The sequence below is a fragment of the Pogoniulus pusillus genome, chromosome 42 (genome assembly GCF_015220805.1).
Source record: "Pogoniulus pusillus isolate bPogPus1 chromosome 42, bPogPus1.pri, whole genome shotgun sequence".
In the NCBI taxonomy this organism is placed as follows: domain Eukaryota; kingdom Metazoa; phylum Chordata; class Aves; order Piciformes; family Lybiidae; genus Pogoniulus; species Pogoniulus pusillus.
The window spans coordinates 4,436,326-4,463,435 of NC_087305.1; the positions used below are offsets into that span (position 1 = coordinate 4,436,326).

Below are 27,110 nucleotides of genomic sequence, written 5' to 3' on the forward strand. Positions count from 1 at the left end.
GAGGAAAACACCCAGGTGAGAGCAGATCCTCCCTGGCAGGCTCCAGCAGCTTTTCTCTTGCTAGATGCCACCCATGTGGGTGCTCAGCCTGCTCTTGGAGCAGCTTAGCACCACCTCTGCTCCCTGCTGATGCATCTGTTTCACAAACCCTTTCCCTGTGCTCTCTAAGCTGCACACTCAGGCATTTTCCCCCCCTTCCTCCCCTCCCTCCTCCACCTCTTCCTTCATCAAAGCCTCCAGGACAGCAAGCAGAGAGTTGGCATCAATAATTCACAGGCTGTTACCAAGAAAAGCTGCTGAGCTGCAGGATGAGCTCCACTGACCTGACTTTTAAGTGCTACCTCTTTGCAAATCACTGCCTGGAATGAGCTGCAGCTGGAGAAGGCAAAATGTTACCTGCCTGGAGCAAAACCCCAACCCTGCTGAGTCTTTTTTGGGGGGGGGAGGGGGCTGGGGGTGTCTGCCTTTTATTTATTGCTGCAGCCCCCAGCAGGTGGAAATGTGCAGGCAGAGCCCCACCTGAGCACCCAACCTGTGCCAGCACTGATGGCACCAAGGGCCTGCCAGACTCCTGCCATAGCTGGGTCATGAGGTCTGGCAGCAATGTTTGTGGGCCCAGGAGGGGTTGCTGCTGCCTGGAAGCTTCCCTCTCCCACTGTGCAGTGCCAAGCACAGCTCCAGGCTGGGCAGTGCCAGGCTGCAGAGCAGCCCTGAGGAGAGGCACTTGGGGGTGCTGCTGGAGGAGAAGCTCAGCAGGAGCCAGCAGTGTGCACTTGCAGCCCAGAGAGCCAAGCAGAGCCTGGGCTGCAGCAGCAGCAGTGTGGCCAGCAGGGCCAGGGAGGGGATTCTCCCCCTCTGCTCTGCTCTGCTCTGCTCTGCTCTGCTCTGCTCAGACCCCACCTGGAGTCCTGCATCCAGCTCTGGAGCCCCTGGGCCAAGAGGGCTGTGGAGATGCTGGAGAGTGTCCAGAGCAGGGCCAGGAGGATGCTGAGAGGCTGCAGTGCAGGACAACCTCTGCAGCCTGGGCTGCTGCCTGGGGCTGTTCCTGCCCAGCTGCAGGACTCTGCACTTGGCCTTATTGACCTTCATCAGGTTCCCCTCTGCCCTTCTCTCCAGCCTGCCCAGACCTCCCTGGGTGGCACCACAGCCTGCTGGCCTCTCAGCCACTCCTCTGTTTGGCACCATCAGAGAACTCACTGAGGATCCACTCTGTGCCCTCAGCCAGCTCACTGATGCAGAGAAGGTTGGACTGGAGGACCTCTGGAGGTCCCTTCCAACCCATTCTATGATGCTGTATTGAACAGAACTGCCCCCAGCACTGCTCCCTGGGGACCAGCTCTGGCCAGAGGGCAACTCTCTGACTTGGGCACGGGCAGGGCTTTGGGTGAGGCTCATCTGCAGCTCCCCAGCCCACAGGGCAGGTTGGTGTCTAGCTGTGAGCCAAACCTTGCCAGTGTCAGCCTGCATCAGTGGCTGCAGCAAGGGCTCAGCTGGCAGGTTCTGCTTTCAATCACTCAGGGGGTGGCAAACCAATTCTGTGCCTTGTTAAGTCATTACTCCTTTAATTGGATGGCTTTGCAGCTCTGCTGTGCCTGCCTGGGGACATCAGAGATGTCACTTTGCACTGAACCCTTCTGGATGCTGACAGCCTGCAGGGGAGCCACAGCCAGAGCTGTCCTGCAGAAAGGCTTTGAGCAGCTTTGGAAGCAGAAGCAGTGAGCACAGGAATGTGTTGACCTCAGCTGCCAACAGCAATGCCCTCAGAAGCCATCAGTGAAGCAGAGTCCTGATCATGAGCAAATCACAGCCTGTCAAGGCTTGGAAGGGACCTTCACAGATCATCCAGGCCAGCCCCCACTGCCAGAGCAGCATCACCCAGGGCTCCAAGGGGTCCCCAGCAAAGAGCTGCTGGAGAGAGGCCAGAGGAGGCCTCAAGGATGCTCCAAGGGCTGGAGCTGTGAGCACAGGCTGAGGGAGCTGGAGGGGTGCAGCCTGTAGAGGAGAGGCCTCAAGGGGACCTCAGAGCTGCTGCCAAGAGCTGAAGGGATCCTGCAGGAAAAGGCTGCAGAGAGACTTTGGCTGAGGGTGCCCAGAGCCAGGCCCAGGGGGACACTGGCACAGGTTGCTGTGCTCCACAACCTCCCTGGAGGTGTTCAGCACCAGGCTGGATTCTAAATAGAATCACAGAACCAGGCAGGGTTGGAAGGGAGCACAAGGAGCAGGCAGTGCCAACCCCTGCCATGCCCAGGGACACCCTACCCTAGAGCAGGCTGCACACAGCCTCAGCCAGCCTGGCCTCAAACACCTCCAGCCATGGGGCCTCAACCCCCTCCCTGGGCAGCCCCTGCCAGGCTCTCACCACTCTCCTGCTCAACAACTTCCTCCTCACCTCCAGCCTCACTCTCCCCACCTCCACCTTTGCTCCATCCCCCCCACTCCTGCCACTCCCTCACAGCCTCAAAAGTCCCTCCCCAGCTTTTTTGGAGCCCCCTTCAGCTCCTGGCAGGCCACAAGAAGGTCCCCTGGGAGCCTCCTCTGCTGCAGCCTGCACAGCCCCAACTCTTTCAGGCTGTGCTCACAGCAGAGCTGCTGCAGCCTCTCAGCATCCTCCTGGCCCTTGTAGCTTGAAGAGCAGGCAAGTGGCAAGCCCAGCACAGAGGCAGCTTTTCTTGCTGCCTCTTCCAGCAAAGCAGACTCACAAAGAATGAAGTTTCCTCCACCCCAGCCCTTTCTTCCAAGAAGTGTCTGCCTGATGGATAACTCAGTGCTGACTCAATGCCCAGGAGGGCTCCTCTGGAGGAGAAAACTGCTGCAGCATCCTCTGCGTTCATCAACCACTATTGCTGCTCTCTGGAGGAGCAGGGAGATGCATTACCAAAGGAGAAAGAGGTTCAGCATCACCTCCTGGCAGGCACTGCCAGCAATTTGTCTTCTGAAGTGATGCTTTCTTCTGGTTGGGACCCAGAAAAGGGAGAGAGGGGGGAGGAAAAAAGAGATAAAAATGTGAAAGGGAGAGAGAAAAAAGAGCCTGGGCTGGAGGGGAAGAGGAGCCTGAGCTGTCGCCGTGGGTTTCACTGCAGGAGGTTGGAGGTTGGAAAGGAGGAGCAGGAGCTGCAGGAGTGACTCAGCATCCTCCTGCGACAGAAAGGGAGCCTGGCAGCAGCCCCCGCCCTGCCCTGCCGCTGCAGCCCTGCCAGGCCCCCTCCCACGGGCAGCTCCTCTCTTCTGCCCCCAATCTCCCTGCCAGGAACTGCGAGAGATACAGCTCGGACCTACAGCTCCCCCCCAGCAGCTCCGTCCAGCAGCTCCCCCACCCCCAGCTCCCTCTACAGCTCCCCCACCCCCAGCTCCCTCTACAGCTCCCCCACCCCCAGCTCCCTCTACAGCTTCCCCACCAGCTCCCCTCCACAGCTCTCCTCCCGCACCTCTCCCCTACAACTCCCCCTCCACAGCTCCCCCCACAGCCCTCACATCTCCCCCCAACAGCTCCCCACTGCCCCTCCCGTTGTCCCCCTCACCGGTGTCACCCACAGCTCCCCCCCCACAGACCCCACCCCAGCTCCCCACTGCCCCCCTCCATCCCTCCCACAGCTCCCATCACAGCTCCCCTCCACAGCCATCCCTGGCACAGAGCACCCTTGGAGCCTGTGCCATAGGTCTGGCTCCTGGGAGAGCCTCAGCAAAGCTGCCACGGTCCCACCCCACCACTGCCACCACTGGTCCCATCCTACCACTGCCACCACTGGTCCCACCCTACCACTGCCACCACTGGTCCCATCCTACCACTGCCACCACTGGTCCCACCCCACTACTGCCACCACTGGTCCCACCCCACCACTGCCACCACTGGTCCCACCCCACCACTGCCACCACTGGTCCCATCCTACCACTGGTCCTATCCTACCACTGCCACCACTGGTCCCACCCCACCACTGCCACCACTGGTCCCATCCTACCACTGGTCCCACTGCCAGCAGAGAGCACCCCCGGGGAGCTGCAGAAACGTGACCAGCTCCCACTCTGCTACATCCACACCTCCCACTCCCTTGGAGCAGCTGATTCCTCCTCACATCCCCCCCCAATTCTCACACCCTGCTGTGCTCCTGGCTTTAAAAGTGGCAGAGGAGAGGGAAAGGGAGAAAAAGGGCTGGGAACTCTCTGCCCTCATGCTGAGCAGTGGTACACTGAGCTCTGCCCTCACAGAATGGCTCAGCTTGGAGGAGAGCTCAGAGCTCATCTCCTCCAACCTCCCTGCCGTGCCCAGGGACAGCTCTCAGCTTGACTCAGCTGCTCCAGGTCTCATCCAGCTGGCCTTGAACACCCCCAGGCAGGAGGCAGCCACAGCCTCCCTGGGCAGCCTGTGCCAGGCTCTCACCACCCTCACACTGCACAGCTCCTTCGTCAGTTCCACTCTAACCCTGCTCTGCCTCAGCTCCAAACCATTCCCCCTTGGTCTGTCTCCAGACCTCCTCAGCAAAAGTCTCTCTGCAGCCTCCCTGCAGGCTCCCTTCAGGTCTGGGCAGCAGCTCTGAGGTCCCCCTGCAGCCTTCTCTCCCCCAGCTCCCTCAGCCTGTGCTCACAGCAGAGCTGCTCCAGCCCTGGCAGCATCTTTGTGACCTCCTCTGACGTCCCTCCAGCAGCTCTGAGTCCTCCTCCTGCTGGGGACAGCAGCACTGGAGGCAGGACTGGAGGTGAGGTCTGAGCAGAGCAGAGCCAAGGGGCACAATCCCCTCTCCTGCCCTGCTGGCCCTAAGTGGGGAGCAGGACTTGCTGCCCACCAGCACTGCCTTGCAAGCTGCTGCCTGGCAAAGGCCAGGGAGCAAGGGAGGTCCTTTGCTCATGCCCTGCTGGGCTTGCCTGAACTCCTACCTGTCCCCTTCCTACCTTCCATCCCCTACCTAACACCTTCCTCCTGAGCCTTGGTGAGTGCTGGGGGGGGAACACTAAATGGACTTTCCCCTCCTGCAGCCCTTTGCCCAACGTTCCCTGGTTGCCTTCTCTCAGAACACTCCGGGGCTAGGAAAAAGCCTTCCCTGGGAGGAAGCTGCTCCGGCGCCGTGGATGCCCCAGGCAGAGCTGAGGTGGGGGTGGGGGGAGCTGTGTGTGGTGTAAACCACAAACGCTGCCTGCTGGGGTGGGACCTGGAGCTGAGAACAGCCCTGGGAAGTGAAGTGCCTGCAAGCTGGAGCAAGGCAGGCACCGCTGCTGGGTGGGGAAGGGGAAACCTTGCTCGTCCCCAGCCTCTTCTCGCTGGCCGCAGTTGGGCTCCTGGCCAAAGCAGCCTGGGCCGTGGTAGCTCCTCCTTTCTGCGGGACTCTCCTCTCTCCCTCCCTCCCTCCCTTCTCCTCCCTCGTTGAAAGTTGGTGCAGTGTTGAACTTCTGCCAGAGCTGGACCTGCTGCAGGAGCTGCAGCTCCCCGGAGGGAGGAGGGAAGAGCAGGCTGAGCGATGCTCGCTCTGAGCCCCTCCTGCCAGCAGCTACTTAAGGACTCTCTTCTCCCTTCCCCTCTCCGCCTCTCCCGAGCCATCAATTCCCACCACAGCCCCGCGGTGGCAGGCAGAGGACGCTGCCAAGGGCAGATGCCAATCTGCTCCCTCCTTCTTTTCCGCGTTGCAGGTGGCCAAATCCTCCTCTCCCATGCCCCATCCCTCCCTGGCTCCCCACAAAGCAACCTTGCTGAGCTATTCCCTGCCTCTGCTGCCGCCCCGGGCAGATTCCAGCTCCTTCCCTAAAAACGCCCAGGGCAAAAAGCTTTCTGGCCCCTCTCTGCCCTCCCTCGCCCCTCTAAACGGCATCTCCACGGGGGTGAATTCCCGGCAGGAGGCGCAGGAGGAGCACTCCAAACTCCTGCAGCCTTCCCCCAGGCAGCTGCGCAGCCAGGTGGACCCTGCCTCACTGCTGGGTCCTTTTCCCACTGTGCCAGGCATTGCTCAGCCTACTGCAGGCTGCTTCCCGAAGGAATGATCTAGGTCGGATGCTATGGATGGTAGCTCTGTCCCTCCCGGCAAGCTCTGGATGCAGCTTGCAGAGCCTTGGCCAGCCTGAATGGGATCTGCAGTGCCTGAGCTTTTATAGCCTCTGAACACAGCAGCAGCAGCAGCAGCAAATCTCGGGGGTGGGGGCACTGAGCTCAGCGGCTTGCTCCTGGCTTACTCATCAGGCTGCCTTAGCACAGCAAATCACTCCTGTGCTCTCTCCTCCCCCTCCCCACCTCCTCGGCCCACACCAAGGCACTTTGAGGAAGGAGCCTCCAGAAATGCACTTTCACCCCTCTGAGTGTCTCATCCCTTCCCAGCTGAACACATCCAGGAGATCCACTTCAAACCGCAGAGCTTCTCCAGCTGCAGGTGAGAAGGGCTGCAAAGGCTTCAAAAGGGTCTAAGGTAGTGACTGAAGCAACTGAAAGTGCCCAAGGCCCTGATCTCCAGGAGGAAAGAAAGGCTCCTGGACCCCTGCTGGCATGGAGGAAACCCAGGGAAGAGGATTAGACAGAGGGTAAAAGAATCAAGAGGGTTAAGGAAGGTGCATGGAAACAAGGACAGAAGTATGACTGTGGTGATTCAGGCAAGTGAAAAGAGGCAGGAAAGGTTCATTCATGCAAAAAACATCTTGCAGATGCTGAGAAGATGCCCAGAAAAGAAAGCCCAAGAGGTCTGGAACAGCTAAATTTAGCTCATTAGGTTTGTGCCATGAGCCACAGAAGGGCTAAAAGCTCCTCAGAGAACCACAGAATGGCTCAGCCTGGGAGGGAGCTCAGAGCTCATCTCCTCCAACCTCCCTCCCTCCTTGGAGCAGGTTGCTCAGAGCCCAAGCAAGCATAAAATGGTTCAGGTTGGAAGGGAGCTCAGAGCTCATCTCCTCCAACCTCCCTGCCATGCCCAGGGACAGCTCTCAGCTTGACTCAGCTGCTCCAGGTCTCATCCAAGCTGGCCTTGAACACCCCCAGGCAGGAGGCAGCCACAGCCCCCCTGGGCAGCCTGTGCCAGGCTCTCACCACCCTCACACTCAACAGCTTCTTCCTCAGCTCCACTCTCAGCCTGCTCTGCCTCAGCTCCAAACCATTCCCCCTTGGCCTGGCTCTGGGCACCCTCATCCAAAGTCTCTCTGCAGCCTCCCTGCAGGATCCCTTCAGCTCTTGGCAGCCTCATCCAAAGTCTCTCTGCAGCCTCCCTGCAGGCTCCCTTCAGCTCTTGGCAGCAGCTCTGAGGTCTCCCTGGAGCCTTCTCTCCCCCAGCTCCCTCAGCCTGTGCTCACAGCAGAGCTGCTCCAGCCCTGGCAGCATCTTTGTGACCTCTCTCCAGCAGCTTCTGTGCCCTCCTGCAGGAGGAGGAAGGAATCTCTGTCGCAATTCATCAGGAGCTGATGTGGCTGAGATATGTCACAGTAACTCTCTGGGGGGTTTATGGCATCATAAAGCACCATTTTTTTTCAGGTGGCAGCTTTTAGACACAGAAGATCACTCACGAGGAGACAAAAGGCAAAGATGAAGCTCAGACTCTCAGAGAATCACAGCAGCTTAGGGCTGGAAGGGAGCTCCAGACATCAGCCAGCCCAGCCCCCACTGCCAGGGCAGCATCAGCCAGGGCAGGGCACACAGGACCACCTCCAGCTGGGTTTGGAAAGGCTCCAGAGGAGACTCCACAACCTCTCTGGGCAGCCTGCTCCAGGCCTCCTGCACCCTCACACTGGCAGAGTTTCTCCTTCTGCTCCCATGGCACCTCCTCTGCTCCTGCTGGCACCCAGTGCCCCTTGGCCACCCCTGGGTAGAGCCTGGCTGCAGCCCTGCACATCTTTGGCACAGCACTGAGGGCAGCCCTCAGGCTCCTCTGCTCCCAGCTCCCAGCCCCAGCTCCCTCAGGCTCTGCTCCTCACAGAGCTCTTCCATTGCCTGCAGCATCTCTGGGGCTCTGTGCTGGGCTCTCTCCAGCAGTTCTGTGTCCCTCTTCAGCTGGGGGGGGCCCAGAACTGGACACAGCACAGCAGATGCAGCCTCAGCAGGGCAGAGCAGAGGGGCAGGAGAACCTCTCTGGACCTACTCCCCACAGCCCTTCTAACCCACCCCAGGCTGGCATTGCCCCTCCTGGGCACCAGAGCACACTGCTGGCTCCTGCTCACCCTCCCACCCACCAGGACCCCCAAATCCTTCTCCTCTTTGCTGCCTTCCAACAGCTCAGTCCCCAGCCTACAGAACAAGGGGACACAGAGGAGATGCTGCTGAGGATTTGATGTCTTCCATCCAACAGCTCTTTGCTTTGTGCCATGTGGGGCCAGAGCCTGAGCAGCCTGCAGGACTTCCCTGCTGGCTTACACCAACCCTGGTGGGCTCTGCAGGGGAGCATGAATTGGCTCACGTCGAGTTTGTTCTGCCTCTTGATTTACAAGAGCTGGGAGGGAAACAGGCAGCCACTTCCTTCATCTGAGCTCTATCAATGAATGCTTAATTAGGAGATTAATTAGCTTTGTTTACTCTTTGGATCAGGGCTCCAAAGTAAGAGACAAAGATCTGATGGCTGATTCCTCCTGCTTGTTTCCAGGCTGAGGTCTGAGCTCCCAGAATCAATTACAGAGGTGGTTCTGCTTCTGTCTGCTGCCAGCAATTAGGCACCCACACAAAGGTCCTTGGGCACAGAAAGCTTCCCTGCCCTGCCAGCTGCAGAGCAGTGCTGGGTGGGCTGCAGAGAGCTCAGCTCTGCTGGAAGGAGATCATTGACTCGTTTGCAGTCTCCCTGCTGTGGGGAGAGCTGCTGCCAGCGTCAGAAGGAAGGGAAAGGACAACCCCAGGGATCATAGAATCATGGAACCAGGCAGGTTGGCAGAGAGCTCCAAGCTCACCCAGCCCAGCCCAGCACCCAGCCCCAGCCCTGCCCAACCAACCAGACCATGGCACTCAGTGCCCCAGCCAGCCTTGGCTGCAACACCTCCAGCCATGGGCACTGCACCACCTCCCTGGGCAGCCCATTCCAGTGCCAATCACTCTCTCTGCCAGCAACTTCCTCCTCACCTCCAGCCTCAACCTGCCCTGCCACAGCTTCAGCCTCTGTCCCCTTCTGCTGGCCCTGCCTGCCTGGCAGCAGAGCCCAACCCCACCTGGCTCCAGCCTCCCTGCAGGCAGCTGCAGGCAGCAATGAGCTCTGCCCTGAGCCTCCTCTGCTGCAGGCTGCACCCCCCCAGCTCCCTCAGCCTCTCCTCACAGGGCTGTGCTCCAGGCCCCTCCCCAGCCTTGCTGCCCTGCTCTGGGCACCTTCCAGCACCTCAACATCTCTCTGCAATGGAGGAGCCCAGAACTGGACACAGCACTGCAGGGGTGGCCTGAGCAGTGCTGAGCACAGGGGCAGAAGCAGCTCCCTTGTCCTGCTGCCCACACTGCTCCTGAGCCAGCCCAGGATGCCACTGCCTCTCTTGGCCACCTGGGGATGCACCTTCCAGGTGCTGTGTTTCAAAGCTTGCAGGCCAAATTCTGCCCAGGCTTGGACAGGTCCTGTGGCAGATTGGGAGAGTTGATGACAGAGAAATGCAGGAGGATCAAAAGAGCCAAAGCAGAAGCAAGTTTTTGGTTCTTCCTGTGCACAGTTCAGCTGAGCTCATTCACAGGTTATCATTTTAGACATGGTGGGGATTGGGAGGCAGCTCTGGAGATCATCCAATCCACCCTGCACTGCTCCAGCAGGGTGCCCCCAGCAGCTTGCCCAGGGTCACAATGGCCAAGTGGGGCTGGAAGCTCTGCAGAGAAAGAAACCTTAGAGATCATCCAGTTGTGTCCACAGCCTCCCTGGGCAGCCTGTGCCAGTCTCTCCCCACCCTCACTCTCAAGAATCTCCTCCTCCTCTCCAGTTTCACTCTCCCCTCTCCCAGCTCAAAGCCATTCCCCTCACCATGGCACTCCCAGCCCCTGCCACGAGTTCCTCCCCAGCTCTCCTGCAGCCCTTTCAGGTACTGGAAGGCTGCTCTGAGCCTGCTCCAGGCTGCACAGTCCCAACTCTCTCAGCCTGTTCCCCTAGGAGAGGTTCTCCAGCCCTCTCATCATCATCTTTGTGATCTCCTTTGGACCCTCTCCAGCACTTCCACATCCTTCTTGTGATGGAGGCATCAGAATTGGATGCCTGAGCTAAGCAGGCAGAGCTCTTTTGCTTCACCTGAGGCAAGAGCAGCAGACCTCAGGCTGCCATCCACCTTGAGCCCACGAGTAGCTGTTCCACTTCTTGCTGGGGCTGCCATTCTGTGCCAAGCCACAAAGCTCAGGAGGCTTCAGTGCCCAGCACAGCAGAGGAATTTCCCCTGCCTCTGGCTGCACTCAACTCACATCTTTGGTGTTCCAGGAGGCCCTGGTACAGAGCTTACTCCTCACCTCTTCCACACGGGGCTCAGTCCTCAGCTCTTCCTCCAGGCAATGCCATTCCTGGGGTGAGTAGATGGCAACTGCCATGTGAATGAGAGTGTGCAGCAGAGGGAAATGCACCCCCAGCGAGGTGCTGGCAAGGAGCAGCTTGCTTTGGCTCAGGCAGCAGCAGTAGGTGGCTGCAGAGCTGCCCTTTGATCGTGTCCTTGCTGCTGCTTCTGCACCATTCAGCATTTTAGCCACCTCCTCCCAAAGGAGGTTTCCAAGGGGTGCATCTGGCCCGAGGGAAGTCTGCTGGATGGAATCATCTGAGACCTCCCCCAACTGAGCCAGCAAGAGAGGAGCCTGAGCTCCACCAGAGGGACACCAGGCAAAAGCTGCTGGGTGACTCAGCTCATCTCCAGTGGCTCATCTTCAACCTGGTGTAAGCAAAGGTGAGCCAACAGCACAGAGCACTGCAGGCTAGCTGGCAGCCAGAGCCTTCATCCCGCTCCTCTTCACTGCTACCTCAAGGGATTTTCTAGCAGCAACATATCAGGGGGCTGGGTTGTGCTCTGCAGCATGGCAAAAGGGAGACAAAGGGAATGGGGCCAAGAGGTGGCACCACCCTGGAAACACAGATGTCAGAAGCAGGATGCCTCTAGTAGTAGCTTTCTCCTCCTGATAGTAACAGAGCTTCATCCTTCCCCCTGAGTCACACTGCACCTCCACACTGCAGGGCTGCCTGCAGACAGACACTTTGCCATCCTCCTGGCACACGCTGCTGGCAGAGAGGAGGAAGAGATTGGCCACTCCTTCCCCCTCCCCCTCCTCTCCTCCCCCTCTCAAAAGCAAAGAGAAACCCAAGGAATGACATTAACAACCTGCAGCTACCAAGCTGCTTTTCCCAGGCCAGGAAGAGGAGGTTAGTGCAGAAGCTGAGGTCCATTCCCTGATTAATAGATGGGCTAATAAATAAGAGCATTAATAATTGCATCTTCTGCTCCAAACGGAATGCAGGAAGGATTAGCAGGGAGCCACTGGCACGAAGCAAAGCGTTAGGGGGAGTAACAGACAACAGCAGCAGCTCACTGAACCTCTGCCCAAGCCTGCTGAGAGCTCTTCCTTACACCTCACCCCCTGGCTGCTCTGCCAGGGGCAAAACGAACCCCTGCTAAAGCTAACACAAGAGGATCACATCATGGTAGGGGTTGGAAGTGACCTCTGGAGCTCTTCAGGTCCAATCTCCCCCTGCCAAGGGATGATGTTGATGACCTACAATTACCAAGCTCCTTTCCCAGGGACAGGAAGAGGTTAGTGTAGAAGCTGAGATCTATTCCTTGATTAATAGATGGACTAATAAGAGCATTAATAATTAAACCTTCTGCTGAAGGTGGAGTGTAGGAAGGATTAGCAGAGAGCCACTGGCACGAAGCAAGGCGTTAGAGGGAGTAACACACAGCAGCAGCAGCAGCTCACTGAACCTCTGCCCAAGCCTGCTGAGAGCTCTTCCTTACACCTCACCCCCTGGCTGCTCTGCCAGGGGCAAAACGAACCCCTGCTAAAGCTAACACAAGAGGATCACAGCATGGTAGTGACCCCTGGAGCTCTCCAGGTCCAACCCCCCCTGCCAGAACAGGACTGGGTGATCCATTGGCACCTCAAACAGTGCTGCTGTACTTGGCAGGGGAGGCGCCCGAGGGATGGATGTTGGCTGCAGTACCCCGCGGGAATGCAACAGCTGCTGAAAGGTACATCCCGAATTTGGGATGCAGCTGGGAGTAGAAACCTCCCCCGCGGCGCCTGCAAGTGGAGAGCAGTTCCACTGATCCTCAGGGGCCACACCGGAGCCGCAGAGTGAGGGATCTCAGCCCCCTCTAGCTCTACCTACTGCTCCTGCCACCTAGCATCAGCTCGGATGAGAAGAGCTTGAGACCTCGGAGAGGCCACTGCCCTCTAAAGCCTTCCTATTCAAGTACCCTGACACTACACACAGCAGGTTTGAGATCTGTTTGAGGATGATGAAGGGAGAGGAAAAGATCTCTGCTGTGAAAAGAAGACTGCCAGACCTGGGGCTCTTCAGGCTGGAGAAGAGAAGGCTGAGAGGGGATCTGAGCAATGCCCATAAATAGCTGAGGGGTGGGTGGCAAGGTGAAGATGCCAGGCTCCATTTGGTGGTGCCCAGCACAAGGGACAATGGGTACAAGCTGGAAGCCAGGAGGTGCCACCTGAAGATGAGGTATGAGGGTGCTGGAGGCCTGGAGCAGGCTGCCCAGAGAGGTTGTGGAGTGTCCTTGTGTGGACACTTTCCAACCCCACCTGCATGTGTTCCTGTGTGCCCTGCCCTGGGTGACCCTGCTTGGTAGGGGGCTTGGACTGATCTCTGGAGGTCCTTTCCAACTCCTCCAATTCTCTGATTCTATGAAGATAGTAGGAGACAATATTAAATCCAACCTGTTCTGCCTTTGGTACATGCCTGGTATTAAACAAACATACCTTTGTGCCAGCAGTGTGCCCAGGGCACCAGCAGAGCCAATGGCATCCTGGGCTGGCTGAGGAGCAGTGTGGGCAGCAGGACAAGGGAGCTGCTTCTGCCCCTGTGCTCAGCACTGCTCAGGCCACCCCTGCAGTGCTGTGTCCAGTTCTGGGCTCCTCCATTGCAGAGAGATGTTGAGGTGCTGGAAGGTGCCCAGAGCAGGGCAGCAAGGCTGGGGAGGGGCCTGGAGCACAGCCCTGTGAGGAGAGGCTGAGGGAGCTGGGGGGGTGCAGCCTGCAGCAGAGGAGGCTCAGGGCAGAGCTGATTGCTGCCTGCAGCTGCCTGCAGGGAGGCTGGAGCCAGGTGGGGTTGGGCTCTGCTGCCAGGCAGGCAGGGCCAGCAGAAGGGGCCAGAGGCTGAAGCTGTGTCAGGGCAGGTTGAGGCTGGAGGTGAGGAGGAAGCTCCTGGCAGAGAGAGTGATTGGCACTGGAATGGGCTGCCCAGGGAGGTGGTGCAGTGCCCATGGCTGGAGGTGTTGCAGCCAAGGCTGGCTGGGGCACTGAGTGCCATGGTCTGGTTGGTTGGGCAGGGCTGGGTGTTAGGCTGGGCTGGGTGAGCTTGGAGCTCTCTGCCAGCCTGCTTGGCTCTCTGAACACCTGAAGTGCCACCAATAAGTGTCAGACACACAAATTAATTTACAGGTACTACTAAGCCTTTCCCCTTCCTGTTGTGTCTCTTCCTTAACAAATCTCCCCCAACCCTTGCTAATGTTTATTCATCCCTCAAAAAAAGAAACCAAACCAAATCAGCAAAACAACAACAACAAAAAACAACTTTGAGTTGTTTTTATAATGAATTTCCCTTCTGGCTCAGGGAGGCAAATTAGCATTTACCTTTCTGAGCATCCAATTAAGGCTGAGCTCAATACATTCCCAGCTTATGACTAATAAATCTCTGCTACATAAACACTGCCTTAATCAAACAGGGGCCAGGAATCTGCTTCAGAGGCAGCTGCAGTTCAGCTGCCCAGTTTAGGGCTCTGCATTGAGCCAGATTAGACAGAGATGAATATGCAGCACCTCAGCCTCAGCCAGGTCTGCCTCAGGTCTGGTTCTAGGAGTGGAGGAAGCAAAGCTTCACACTGGTTGATTGGACAAGGCTGGGTGCCAGGTTGGACTGGATGAGCTTGGAAGGTCTCTTCCAACCTGGTTGATTCTATGGCAGAGCAGCAGCCACAGCCTGTGTCTGGGTCTTCATTCCTATCATTACCTGATTATCAGGAGCCACCCAGGATCATAGAACATTAGGGGTTGGAAGGGACCTCTAGAGATCAAGACCAGGATCACCCAAGGCAGGCCACACAGGAATGCATCCAGGCAGGTTTTCAAGGTCTTCAGAGAAGGAGACAACCTCTCTGGGCAGCCTGCTCCAGGCCTCCAGCAGCCTCACATCAACGAAGCTTCTCCTTCTCTACAGGTGGAACCTTCTGGGTTCCAGCTTTTTACCTGTTGCTGGGCACCAGCCAAAAGAGCCTTCATCCTGACACCCACCCCTCAGGTATTTATAGACGTTGCTCAGATCTCCTCTCAACCTTCTCTTCACCAGACTAATCAGCCCCAGGGCTCACGACTTAGGACAGAGGAGCTGGTGAGGACGGCAGGAACCCACAGAGCACACACACACCCCTTGGGAGAGCTGCAGATGTCAGGGAAGACCTCAGCAGCTGTGCTTTGGAGGCTCTGAGGTGCAGAGAGGGCTGGATGCACCCCAGCCCAAGTGGTTCTGGGCTTCCTTAGGACCCTGGGCATGATGTGGGGCTTGGGACAACCCACCTCGGGGTTCTGCCAAGGCGGCTTGTGGGGAGGTGAGGGAAGAGGGGTGTTAGAGACAAGCCTGGCTGCCTGGGGGCACATTGGCGAGGTCGGAGGCGAGGTGGTCCCCAAACTGAACCAAGACGATGTGGTCCCCAAGTAGACCTGAGGCGAGAGACAATGCCTGGCTGCCAACACCCCGGTCCGCACCAGCGAGCGGCCAGCACCTCCCCGCGCAGCCGCACACCCCAAGCCCCCAGCAAGCCGCGGAGCTACGCGAGCACAGAACCTGCCGCACCCCAGCGCGGCAGGGATGCTCCTCCCCAGCCCAGCCCCGCCGGGGGCTGCGCCTCCCCTCCCTCTCCGCGCATAAATAGCGGCTGCCGCGGAGCGCCGGTCCGCAGAGCCGCTGCTCGTCCCGTCGCAAGCATGAGCTCGTACGGCTACGACCCGTTCTTCCCCTCCTACAAGCGGCGCTACGCCGAGAGCCCGCGGCTCCACGTCTCCACGATGCGCAGCAGCAGCGGCGGCTACAGCTCTGCGCGCTCGGCGTACTCCAGCCTCTCGGCTCCGGTCTCCTCGGTGTCGGTGCGGCGCAGCTACGCCGCCTCCAGCACCTCGGGCTCCCTCCTGCACTCGGTGGACAGCCTCGACCTGAGCCAAGTGGCGGCTATCAGCAACGACCTCAAGTCCATCCGCAGCCAGGAGCGGGCTCAGCTGCAGGACCTCAACGACCGCTTCGCCTGCTTCATCGAGCGGGTGCATGAGCTGGAGCAGCAGAACAAGGTGCTGGAGGCCGAGCTGCTGGTGCTGCGGCAGAAGCACGCGGAGCCCTCCCGCTTCCGCGCCCTCTACGAGCAGGAGATCCGCGAACTGCGCCTGGCCGCCGAGGAGGCGACGAGCGAGAAGCAGGCGCTGCAGGGCGAGCGGGAGAGCCTGGAGGAGACGCTGCGGGGGCTGCAGGCTCGCTACGAGGAGGAGGTGCTGAGCCGGGAGGACGCCGAGGCGCGGCTGCTGGAGGTGCGCAAGGGCGCGGACGAGGCGGCGCTGGCCCGGGCCGAGCTGGAGAAGCGGGTGGACAGTCTGCTGGACGAGCTGGCCTTCCTCAAGAAGGTGCATGAGGAGGAGCTGGCCGAGCTGCAGGCGCAGATCCAGTACGCGCATCTCTCGGTGGAGATGGACGTGTCGGCCAAGCCCGACCTCTCCGCCGCCCTGCGCGACATCCGCGCCCAGTACGAGAAGCTGGCGGCCCGCAACATGCAGAACGCCGAGGAGTGGTTCCGCAGCCGCTTCACGGTGCTCAGCGAGAGCGCCGCCAAGAACACCGACGCCGTCCGCGCCGCCAAGGACGAGGTGTCCGAGAGCCGCCGCCTGCTCAAGGCCAAGACGCTGGAGATCGAAGCCACCCGCGGCATGAACGAGGCGCTGGAGAAGCAGCTGCAGGAGCTGGAAGAGAAGCAGAGCGCCGACATCTCCGCCCTGCAGGTGAGGGGAGGCTGTGTGGGGGCTGTAGGGGGTCGGGGGCACCCTGGAAAGGGGGGTGGGGGGGACGACACTGCTTGCAGCTTACAAACCCTGCAGCTGCACCGCAGCTCGGAACTGCAAGGTAGTGTGGAATCGCAGTGCAGACCCCCCCGCCCCGAGCTGTGACGCTCGATCGATCTCTTATCTGTGTGCCTACAAAGCTTTTAGCTGTGCCACTGACTGTAGTAGCCGGGAAGGGACCTTCAGAGGTCATCGAGTCCGCTCTCCCCTTGCGGTCTGCGGGGACGTGGGGGGCATCCATCAGCGAAACGGGAGCGTAGGAGACATCCATCAGCGAAGCGGGAGCGTAAGAGACATCCATCAGCTAAAAGAGGGGAGAATAGATCGAGCCTAACCCCGAATTGAAGCCACAGGCGAATTTCCTGCGTGCTTTAGCCGCTGAAAAACAGAGAACGCTAAGTAGGAATGGAATAATAAGGTGTCGAGGCAGGGATGGGCAAGCCCCGCCAGGGAGGGTGTGATCTGGGACGTGGTGGTGCCTCTTGGGCAGAAGGTGGAGCTGGAGCTCTTTGTTTCGTCTGCTAAAGCAAGCTGAAGAGGCTTTGGAGGGATGCCTCGCCGAGGCGTTGCTGCTGGAGGTGGGAGAAGGAGGGATTTTAAGGCTGCTATCGTTGCTGCTTCCAACAGGATACAATCAACAAACTGGAGAACGAGCTGAGAACCACCAAGAGCGAGATGGCTCGGTACTTGAAGGAGTATCAAGACCTGCTCAATGTGAAGATGGCCTTGGACATCGAAATTGCAGCCTACAGGTATGATGGGGAAAGGTTTAGTTCAGTCAGAGCTTGGCTCAGGTTCCTCTGAACCCGTCAAGGCTGTTGGATTTGTTATTCCTCCAGCAGCACATGGCAGAGGTTCTGGTCAGGATTGCTTTTTCCAACAGCAGTGCTCTTGAGCAGTTGTTCAGAGCAGAATCCTCAGTGTAGGAAGCTTGGGAGTAAGAATGTGTTAAGGGTTTTGAACACTTTAGCTGGGCAAGGTCTGATCTCAGCTCTCAGCCTCCCGAGAGGGAAGGGACATGTCTGTATTTGACACTGTCAGTGGGGGCTGCCTGGTGCAGAAGGCTGCGTGCACAGATTTGGAAGCCTCCTCCTGCCTCTTTGCAACTCGCAGGAGCTATCTGCAAAGCGAACCTTGGAGCAGCAGAGCTGCTTTGTCCCAGCTCCCGTTAGGGGCTGCAGGTGCTGAAAGAGGATTTCTCCGAGTGCCACCAGGGGGGATGGTGAGGAGGTGGCTGCAAGCCTTGCCCGGGGGCAGCATCCAGTCCTTAGAGCTACATTGTTCTCTGCAACCCTAAGGACCACCAAAGAAACCTCCAATTCCCCTGCTACAGGAGCCTAATCCTAGAGGCTTTCCCTGTGTTATTGCTTCCACCAAGGTGAAAGATTCAGTTCCCCAGCAGCCTCCCCACCTCTGGAACAGAAATCAATCAAGAAGACAGGGGAGTGTTGCCCCACAGCTTTTGCACTCCTAAGTATTCATCTTTTTTTGGGGGGAGGGTTTGTGCTGCTCTAAGCCTCACGGAGCTGCTCTGTAGCTGAACCTGCTGAATGCAGCTGCAGCATAACCAAATGGTTTCTTCTTGCTTCTTTTGCTTCCCTTCCCCTTGCTAGGAAGCTGCTGGAAGGTGAGGAGACCCGCCTGAGCTTCACCAGCGTTGGCAGCATCACCAGTGGCTACACCCAGACTGCCCCAACTTTTGGCAGGTCTGCTTACAGTGGTCTCCAGTCCAGCTCCTACCTGATGACCACTCGCACCTTCCCTACCTACTACTCCAGTCACGTCCAGGAGGAGCAGATTGAAATAGAGGAGACAATTGAGGCTGCTAAAGCAGGAGAAGCCAAGGCAGCCCCTGCAGAAGAAGGTGAGGAGGAAGAGAAAGAGGAAGGCGAGGAAGAAGAGGGAGGTGAAGAGGCTGAAGAAGAGGAGGAAGGTACTTAAAGTTATCTCCCCATCCCCTCTCTCATGCTTCACCCTGCTCACTTTGGGGTGAAGCCCCAGAAATCCCAATGACTGCATCCAAGGATTCCACCTCTCATTGATTCTGTGATTCCCCTGAGTGTTCCTTTCTAACTTCCCTGACCTCTGAGGGGATCACTGCAATCCTGGATGTCATCCTTCTCTTCCTGGATATTGCCTGCCCAAGGGGGCAAAGAGCAGTGGGGGGGTTAAGCACTCACCCATGAGCGAGTTGGAAGGGAGCTGCTCAGTGGTGGGTGGGTGCTAGGACTGGGGATGCTCCCTTGGGAACCACAGGGAGTGTTTTCCAGCCAAGCTTCCCAACCAGAGGATGCCAATTCCCAAACACTTTGTAATGGTTAACCTCCCGTGGCAGCAAGCAGCACTTGGCTATTGCAGGCAGCCTCAAAGAGGAAGGAACAAGGACATCCTCAGCTCCAAGCTGATTCCTAGAGAGCAGCCTGTGGTGCCAAGGACATCAGCTGCTGCCTGTGGGTGCAGTGGGGTAGCACTGCCTGAGGTTTAGGTGGCTCAAGCCAAGTAGGAGCTGCTTCCTTGCTGTCCCCTAATTGAGCTGCCAAGCTTGCACTTGAGAGCAGTGAGCCAGAGTTGCTTTTCCCCACCTTGAGCAGTTAACCTAAGCACATCTGCACTGTTAGCCACTGAATTACTTGAGGGGTTTAGTCAGGGCAAGGGTTGATTACAACAAAATGTCAGCCAGAGAGCAGTGGTGAGATTCCTGCTTGAGCTCTTGGGGTAAGGCTTAAAGCAGCCTCCACAGCCCATTAGCCAACAAGGCCTTTGTGAAGGTGTTTCACTGCCTCTGAAATGCAGGAGGAAGGGGGTTGTGTGGTCTGGATTTTCTCCCTTGCTAGTCCCTGCTTTTGAGCCAGACCAGTTGCCAGCTCCATGCTTAGCTGACTGCCATGCAGATTGGCCCCCACACTGAGCAGTGTTAAAGCCCCAGCACTGGGCACCCACTGGCAGGGTGCTGAGCCATGTTCCAGCTCTCTCCTACCCAGAAGGGTTGGACAGATGATCCTTGGGATGCTTTTTCAGCTCTCTCCTACCCAAAAGGGTTGGACAGGTGATCCCTGGGGATGCTTGCTTAGCTGTGTCCCAGCTCCTACCCAGAAGGGTTGGACAGGTGATCCCTGGGGATGCTTGCTTAGCTGTGTCCCAGCTCCTACCCAGAAGGGTTGGACAGGTGATCCTTGGGATGCTTTTCCAGCTCTCTCCTACCCAGAAGGGTTGGACAGGTGATCCCTGGGGATGCTTTCTCATCTGTGTCCCAGCTCTCTCCTACCCAGAAGGGTTGGACAGGTGATCCTTGGGATGCTTTTCCAGCTCTCTCCTACCCAGAAGGGGTTGGACAGGTGATCCTTGGGGATGCTTTCTCAGCTGTGTCCCAGCTCTCTCCTACCCAGAAGGATTGGACAGGTGATCCTTGGGATGCTTTTCCAGCTCTCTCCTACCCAGAAGGGTTGGACAGGTGATCCTTGGGGTGCTTTCCAACCTGGCATTCTGTGGTTCATGTTGGGGGGGTGCTGGTGTGCTGGCTCCCGTTGAACTGGGATTAGCAGCAGTGCAGAGGTGTGAAATGTGTCCTTTTGTCTCTCAAAGGTGCTAAGGAAGAATCTGAAGAAGCCAAAGAGGGTGAGGAAGAGGAAGGAGAAGAAACAACAGCTGAGGAAGGGGAGGAGTCACAGGAAACTGCAGAGGAAACTGGTGAGGAGGAGAAGGAAGAGAAAGAAGCGGCAGGAAAGGAGGAGAGCGAAGTGAAGAAGAAGGCTTGAGCGTGGTGTTTAGGGCAGCAGAGTTGAAACTGTGACTGACTGAGCCAGAATTGCAGTCTCTCATATCCAATGCAGTGACCACTGAGGTTTAGCAGTTCATGGTCTCTGCTTCTCTCCATGCAGAGTCTCAGTTTGCTTGCAGAGCACCCACTTGGCTTGCTCCCCGAGTGCCGCATGGTCTTACACGTATGAATTTTAGGGGTTGTGTCTCTCTTGGGGGGGATTAGGAACTTGAAAGTGGGGAGGGAGGGGGAGGGAAAACCACCCCAACCCCCTCCTCTCCTTCCAAGTCATGATGAAATGAAAGTTATCTTTAACATGCATTTAACTTCTGGAGGTGTTGGGTGGGTGGAATGATGGAGGCTTCAATAAGTATGTGCAATAAAGCTAGTCAATAAAGATACAGAAGTGCTCCTGTGGCCTCCTCCTGGCTCTTGGCTGTCACCAATGCACCTGGGGGTGATGCAGGGCTTGGGGCAACCTCAGGCTTCCAAGCTTGTGAAACAGGGTGGGGGATCCTGATGGCTGCCTCCAGCTGATTTGCTTCGGAGGGGGCTAAGTGGTGGTCTTAATGGGGGCTGTGAAATGTTGTAGGGCTAAAGCCAAGCTGGTGCCTGGAGGTCACTGCAGGGCTAAAGCTGAGCTGGTGCCTGGGTGGCATTGCTGGGCTAAAGCTAAGCTGGTGCCTGGGTGGCATTGCTGGGCTAAAGCTGAGCTGGTGCCTGGGTGGCATTGCTGGGCTAAAGCTGAGCTGGTGCCTGGTTGTCATCGTAGGGCTCAACCCAAGCTGGTGCCTGGAGCTCACTGCAGGGCTAAAGCCGAGCTGGTGCCTGGGTGGCATTGCTGGGCTAAAGCTAAGCTGGTGCCTGCGTGGCATTGCTGGGCTAAAGCTGAGCTGGTGCCTGGTTGTCATCGTAGGGCTCAACCCAAGCTGGTGCCTGGGGGTCATTGCTGTCTACAGCTACCTGAAAGGAGGCTGTAGCCAGGTGGGGTTGATCTCTTCTTCCAGGCAACCAGCACCAGGGCAAGGGGACATAGCCTCAAGCTGTGGCAGGGCAGGTTGAGGCTGGAGGTGAGGAGGAAGTTGTTGGCAGAGAGAGTGATTGGCACTGGAATGGGCTGCCCAGGGAGGTGGTGCAGTGCCCATGGCTGGAGGTGTTGCAGCCAAGGCTGGCTGGGGCACTGAGTGCCATGGTCTGGTTGGTTGGGCAGGGCTGGGGGCTAGGCTGGGCTGGATAATCTCTTCCAGCCTGGTTAATTCTATGCTGTGTTCCTGCACAACCTGAGCTAGATTCTCTGGTCCTGCTCTGGCAGGGGGGAGTTGGACTCAAGCATCTCTAGATGTGTTCAAGCAAAGCCTGGATGAGGCACTCAGTGCCATGGTCTGGTTGACTGGAGAGGGCTGGGTGCTAGGTTGGGCTGGATGAGCTTGGAGCTCTCTTCCAACCTGCTTGACTCTGTGATTCTATGATCCCTGGGGTTGTTCTTTCCCTTCTGATGTTGGCAGCAGCTCTCCCCACAGCAGGAGTCTTGGGGGTGCTGCTGGATGAGAAGCTCAACATGAGCCAGCAGTGTGCACTTGCAGCCCAGAAGGCCAAGGTCTCTTCCAGCCTGGTTGTTTCTAGGTGCTCTTAGCTCTGTGGTGGCTCTGCCTGGGCTGTTTGCTGCACACAACCAGGAGCTCCCTTTTGGATCCAAGAGGGTTGTATTTAAACCAGCTCAGAAGCAAGCTGCAGAAGTGGCTGTGGAGATGTTGGTAGGAAGCTGTTGGGTGTCTGGCACAGATGGGTGCTGACAGGGAGGGAGGAGGTGTGGATGGAGCAGTACAAAGCTGAGGTTGGTAGAGTCAAGGATAACTTGAGGGGAGCAATTTGCTGCTTCCAGACTGCTGTCCAAGTCAATCCCACTGTAGGCTGAAGAGGATCATCACAGAATCATCAACCAGCTTGGAAGAGACCTCCAAGATGTCTTCTGAGAGCCTTTTGAAATGGAGAGTGCCAGCTCCAGGAAGGTCTGACCTAGGAACAGGCACAAAAGAGCATCACAGCCTGGCAGCTCTGGGAACCATGGCAGTGCCCTGTGCTCTGAGCCTGTTTGATGCTCAGTGCCAGGCTGCAAGGGCAGCTGTGGTGGTGTGTTTGTCAGTGTGGGAGTTGGGCTGGATCTTAAGGTTCTCTTCTAACCAGAGCAGTTCAATGAGCCAAAGCTGATGCAGAAAATGAAGTCAAGGTTAAAGGTGAGAGCTGAGAATGCTAAGGGTGAGAGCTGAGAGTGTTAAGGTTGAGAGCTGAGAGTGATGCTGCAAAAATCAAAGCACTTTAAATCAAGTCCTCTCCAAAGGGACTGCATTAGAACTTTCCACAGTCCCAATGAGCTGAGAGGCTTTAACCTGGAGGGTTTAGGGCTCATTTTTCATCTGAGGGGACACTGATTTCGTGGTACCAATTGATTTGTGTTGGCTCTCCTCGATGGTAGAGCTCAGAGAGAAAGGCAGTGTCCTTTTCATGCTCATTTAAAGAGGCTTTCCAGAAGCACCTCGGTGCTGGAGGAGTGAGGTGAGGGTGGATGAGGCAAGCACTAAATTATTTCCTTCCATGGGCCCAGAGAGCCCCAAGCACCACATCCAAACAACCCTTAAGCACATCCAGGGTTCACAGAATCAGGCAGGGCTGGAAGGGAGCACAAGGAGCAGGCAGTGCCAACCCCTGCCATGCCCAGGGACACCCTACCCTAGAGCAGGCTGCACACAGCCTCAGCCAGCCTGGCCTCAAACACCTCCAGCCATGGGGCCTCAACCCCCTCCCTGGGCAGCCCCTGCCAGGCTCTCACCACTCTCCTGCTCAACAACTTCCTCCTCCCCTCCAGCCTCACTCTCCCCACCTCCACCTTTGCTCCATCCCCCCCACTCCTGCCACTCCCTCACAGCCTCAAAAGTCCCTCCCCAGCTTTTTTGGAGCCCCCTTCAGATCCTGGCAGGCTACAAGAAGGTCCCCTGGGAGCCTCCTCTGCTGCAGCCTGCACAGCCCCAACTCTTTCAGGCTGTGCTCACAGCAGAGCTGCTGCAGCCTCTCAGCATCCTCCCGGCCCTCCTCAGAGCTCTACCAGCAGCCTCCTCGCAGCGGTACCTTGGTCTGCTCCTCACTCCTTGCCTTGCTTTTGATGTGTTGCAAGCTAGAGGAGAGATTCCGCAGCTCCGCGGGCGCTGTGCGAGTCAGAGCCGCGGCAGTGAGCTGCGGAGAGTGACAGGCAGCAGCGACCACCCAGGCTGCTTTGTCACCCCCCCAGCCCCGCCTTGCTGCTCAGGTGAAGGGGTGGGAGGGAGGCTGCAAGGCTGCGTCTGCCTGCTGGGATGCTCTCGGGGCTTGGAAGGGGGGGACGGGACCGTCTGGGCACCCCTGGGTCTGGCTCTGCGAAGCCCGGAGCTGGCTTTGACGCAATGCAGTAAAAGCAGGCAGAGGGAGACCACGGCAGAAAGTTGAACCCAAGTTGCAGCTGCGACTGAAGCCGAGAATCTGTGCCTGGATTTTGGGGGCGAGAGCAGGCTGAGATCTAACCCCAGGGAGGGAAACTGCGAGGAGGTCCTGGGTGCTTTTGTTGAGACACACAAAAGGCTGCCCTGCCCCTGGGCAAGAGGAGGAGGAGGAGGATTTGGGCAGGTTTAAGGTGCAGAGCTCAGGAATTCACCTTCTGGCAACTTAAATGCTCCAAAAGTCAACCTTGGCTGCCTCCCGGGGGGTAGCTGAAGCTGTGTGACCCTGAAGGGAGAAGGGAGGAAGTCCACCTGGAAATGAGGAGGACACAGACCCCCCTCGAGAAAATTCCAGGGTCTGACTCAGCTCCCTGGCAAGTGAGGGAGTGATGAGAGAGTGATTGGCACTGGAATGGGCTGCCCAGGGAGGTGGTGCAGTGCCCATGGCTGGAGGTGTTGCAGCCAAGCCTGGCTGGGGCACTGAGTGCCATGGTCTGGTTGGTTGGGCAGGGCTGGGGGCTAGGCTGGGCTGGCTGAGCTTGGAGCTCTCTGCCTGATTCCATGATAAGTCAGGAGGAGAGGCTGAGGGAGCTGGGGGGGTGCAGCCTGCAGCAGAGGAGGCTCAGGGCAGAGCTGATTGCTGCCTGCAGCTGCCTGCAGGGAGGCTGTAGCCAGGGGGGGTTGGGCTCTGCTGCCAGGCAGGCAGGGCCAGAAGAAGGGGCCAGAGGCTGAAGCTGTGGCAGGGCAGGAGACCTCTTCTTGAGTACTGCCTTCAGTTTGGGGCTCCCCAGGTGAAGAGGGACAGGAACTGCTGGAGAGAGTCCAAGGGAGGGCTGTGAGGATGAGGAGGGGAGTGGAGCAGTGCCTGGGGAGGAGAGGCTGAGGGCCCTGGGGCTGCTTAGTCTGGAGGAGAGAAGACTGAGAGGGAATTGAATCAATGTCTGGAACTCTCTGAGGGCTGGGGGTCAGGAGGGGGGGACAGGCTCTGCTCACTGCTGCCTGGGACAGGAGCAGCAGCAGTGGATGGAAGCTGCAGCACAGGAGGTTGCAGCTCAGCACAAGGGCAACTTCTTGTCTGGAAGGGTCCCAGAGCCTGGCACAGGCTGCCCAGAGAGGTTGTGGAGTCTCCTTGTGTGGAGCCTCTCCAGGCCTGCCTGGATGTGTTCTGTGTGCCCTGAGCTGGATTGTGTGGTCCTGCTGTGGCGGGGGGGGGGGGGGGGGGGGGTTGGACTGGATGATCTCCTTGGGTCCCTTCCAACCTCTAACATCCTCTGAGCCTGTATAATTGTGCTGCCTTTTGAAGCTGCCTGATTGCAGATGTCAGCAGACAAAACCCTCTTGGCAGCATGAAATGTTCATCACTTCTCAGAGCCTGATAAATATTTAGCAGTGTGCTAACCAGTTGCTTATTTCTCTCAGGGGTTGATGGAAACATTTCCAGTGGGGGGTAAGAGAGAAAAAAAGAAAGACTTAAATACACAAATTTATTCTGTGTGATAGAGCAGAGAGGGGAGAGAAAAAAAACCCCACCCAAACCCAAACAAAACCCAACCCAAATGAGAGGAAAAAAGCAGCTGTGGGGGAAAAAAAAGAAGGCTGCAACATGGTTTGGGTGGAGAAGAAGGGAAAAGGAGGAGATGTTGGCACACATCGTAGCAGGGGATGGCTCAGGAGTCTGCCTCCTGCAGAGGCTGTGCAGTGGAGCCCACAAACTGCTCAGGGAGGTTGAGGAACCTTCCTGCAGCCCCTCTGGGCAAGAAACTGCATCCTTGGCTGCCCTGCTGATGTGCAGCAGGAACAAGGAGTAACACAGCAAGGGCCCAGGCTGTTCAGCAAGGCTGAGGAACCTTCCTGCAGCCTCTTGGGATAAGAAACTGCTCAGGGAGGTTGAATCATAGCATCATAGAATCAAGCAGGTTGGCAGAGAGCTCCAAGCTCAGCCAGCCCAGCCCAGCCCCCAGCCCTGCCCAACCAACCAGACCATGGCACTCAGTGCCCCAGCCAGGCTTGGCTCCAACACCAGCCTCTTTGGGTAAGAAGCTGTTCAGGAAGGTTGAGGAACCTTGTCCCTACAGCCCCTTTGAATAAGAAACTGCTCAGGGAGGTTTTGGAACCTTCCTGCAGCCTCTTTGGGTAAGAAACAACTCAGAGAGGTCTTGGAACCTTCCTGCAGCCCCTTTGGATAAGAAACAACTCAGAGAGGTCTTGGAAGCTTCCTGCAGCCCCTTTGGACAGGAGTTTTCATCCCTGGCTGCCCTGCTGGTGTGCAGCAGAGTCAAAGGAGAACACAACAAGCTCTGATCTCGAGGTGCTTGCAGCTGTATCCCAGCAGAGCTGGAAGAGAAAACACAGCAAGAAAAATTGCAAACCAGGCTTGGATCCCACCTGCACCTGCCTCAGCCCATGTCAGCAGCCCTCTGCAGCCTCCACGGAGCTCAAGGGTTCATTTCTTGTCCAAGGTGACTCTTCCTCACAGTCTCAGAGAATCACTAAGGCTGGAAAAGACCTTTAAGGTCATTGAGTCCAACCACGACCACTGAAGCACATCCTGAAGCACCACATGCACAACTCCTTGAACCAAACCATTCTGGGATGCTTGTGGCCTGCCAGCATCTGAAGGGAGCTCCAAAAAAGCTGGGGAGGGACTTTTGAGGCTGTGAGGGAGTGGCAGGAGTGGGGGGGATGGAGCAAAGGTGGAGGTGGGGAGAGTGAGGCTGGAGGGGAGGAAGAAGTTGCTGAGCAGGAGAGTGGTGAGAGCCTGGCAGGGGCTGCCCAGGGAGGTGGTTGAGGCCCCATGGCTGGAGGTGTTTGAGGCCAGGCTGGCTGAGGCTGTGTGCAGCCTGCTCTAGGGTAGGGTGTCCCTGGGCATGGCAGGGCTTGGCACTGCCTGCTCCTTGTGCTCCCTTCCAACCCTGCCTGGTTCTGTGATTCTGAGCTGTGAATTGCTCTCCTCACAGTGGCACTCCCCCAACCAAGCTCATTAGGGAGGAGCTGCCATGGAGTTTGCCAGCTCTGCTTTCATGCAGCATCACTCAAGCAGCAAGCTGTGGAGTGCAGATTGCCATTATTGAGATCAGCAGGAGGAGAATTCACTGCTTGGCTAAACAAAGAGATCCAGATTGGTTTTGAAGGGCTTAGCTGCTGCTGCTGGAGCTTCACCATTCCTCCAGTGAAGGACATGCAGGAGCTTGGCAATTAAAAACCAGCCCCAAACCTTCTTGATCTTCAATTATTGATAGAGGGAAGATCTGAGAGGCATGTGCAAAATTACAGCTCTGGATCTGAGCCTCCATTAGTTGACAGATTCCAGGACAGCCCAGGCTTAAAAGGTGATTTGCATTTCTCTGCTTGGTTACAGGAGGCAAAGCAGCAGCAGCAGTGCTCTGCCTTGGCCTTTTGAGTGCTAACCCCATTGAATAGTTTGGGTTGGAAGGGATCTTAAAGCTCATCCAGTTCCAACTCCCTGCCATAGGCAGGGACACCTCCCAGCAGCCCAGGTTGCTCAAAGCCTCATCCAAGCTGGTCCTGAACACCTCCAGGAAGGTTGTGGAGCACAGAATGGGATCTGCAGAGAGGGAGCAATCTGGTTAGAGCTTTATCAAGCAGCCTATGAGAAGTCAAAGGTAGACCCAAAAGCTCTTGCAAAGTCTTCAGTGCCAAGGTGGGGGCTCCAGGGGGGATCTCAGAGCTGCCTGCTAAGAGCTGAAGGGATCCTAAAGGGAGGCTGCAGAGAGACTTT

General features: G+C 57.5%; 2 protein-coding genes across 2 annotated transcripts in view; one reads left to right on the forward strand and one right to left on the reverse strand.

Annotated features, from left to right (window-relative positions):
* SNRPG (small nuclear ribonucleoprotein polypeptide G) overlaps window positions 1-27,110 on the reverse strand; it is a 322,953-nt gene that overhangs the window by 53,886 nt on the left and 241,957 nt on the right. The gene's annotated exons all lie outside the window — the stretch shown is intronic.
* Window positions 14,995-20,315, forward strand: NEFL (neurofilament light chain). Its single transcript, XM_064175672.1, has 4 exons — window positions 14,995-16,087; window positions 16,775-16,899; window positions 17,761-18,080; window positions 19,730-20,315. The coding sequence occupies exons 1-4, from the start codon at window positions 15,032-15,034 to the stop codon at window positions 19,900-19,902; spliced, it is 1,674 nt and encodes a 557-aa protein (XP_064031742.1). The 5' UTR covers window positions 14,995-15,031; the 3' UTR covers window positions 19,903-20,315.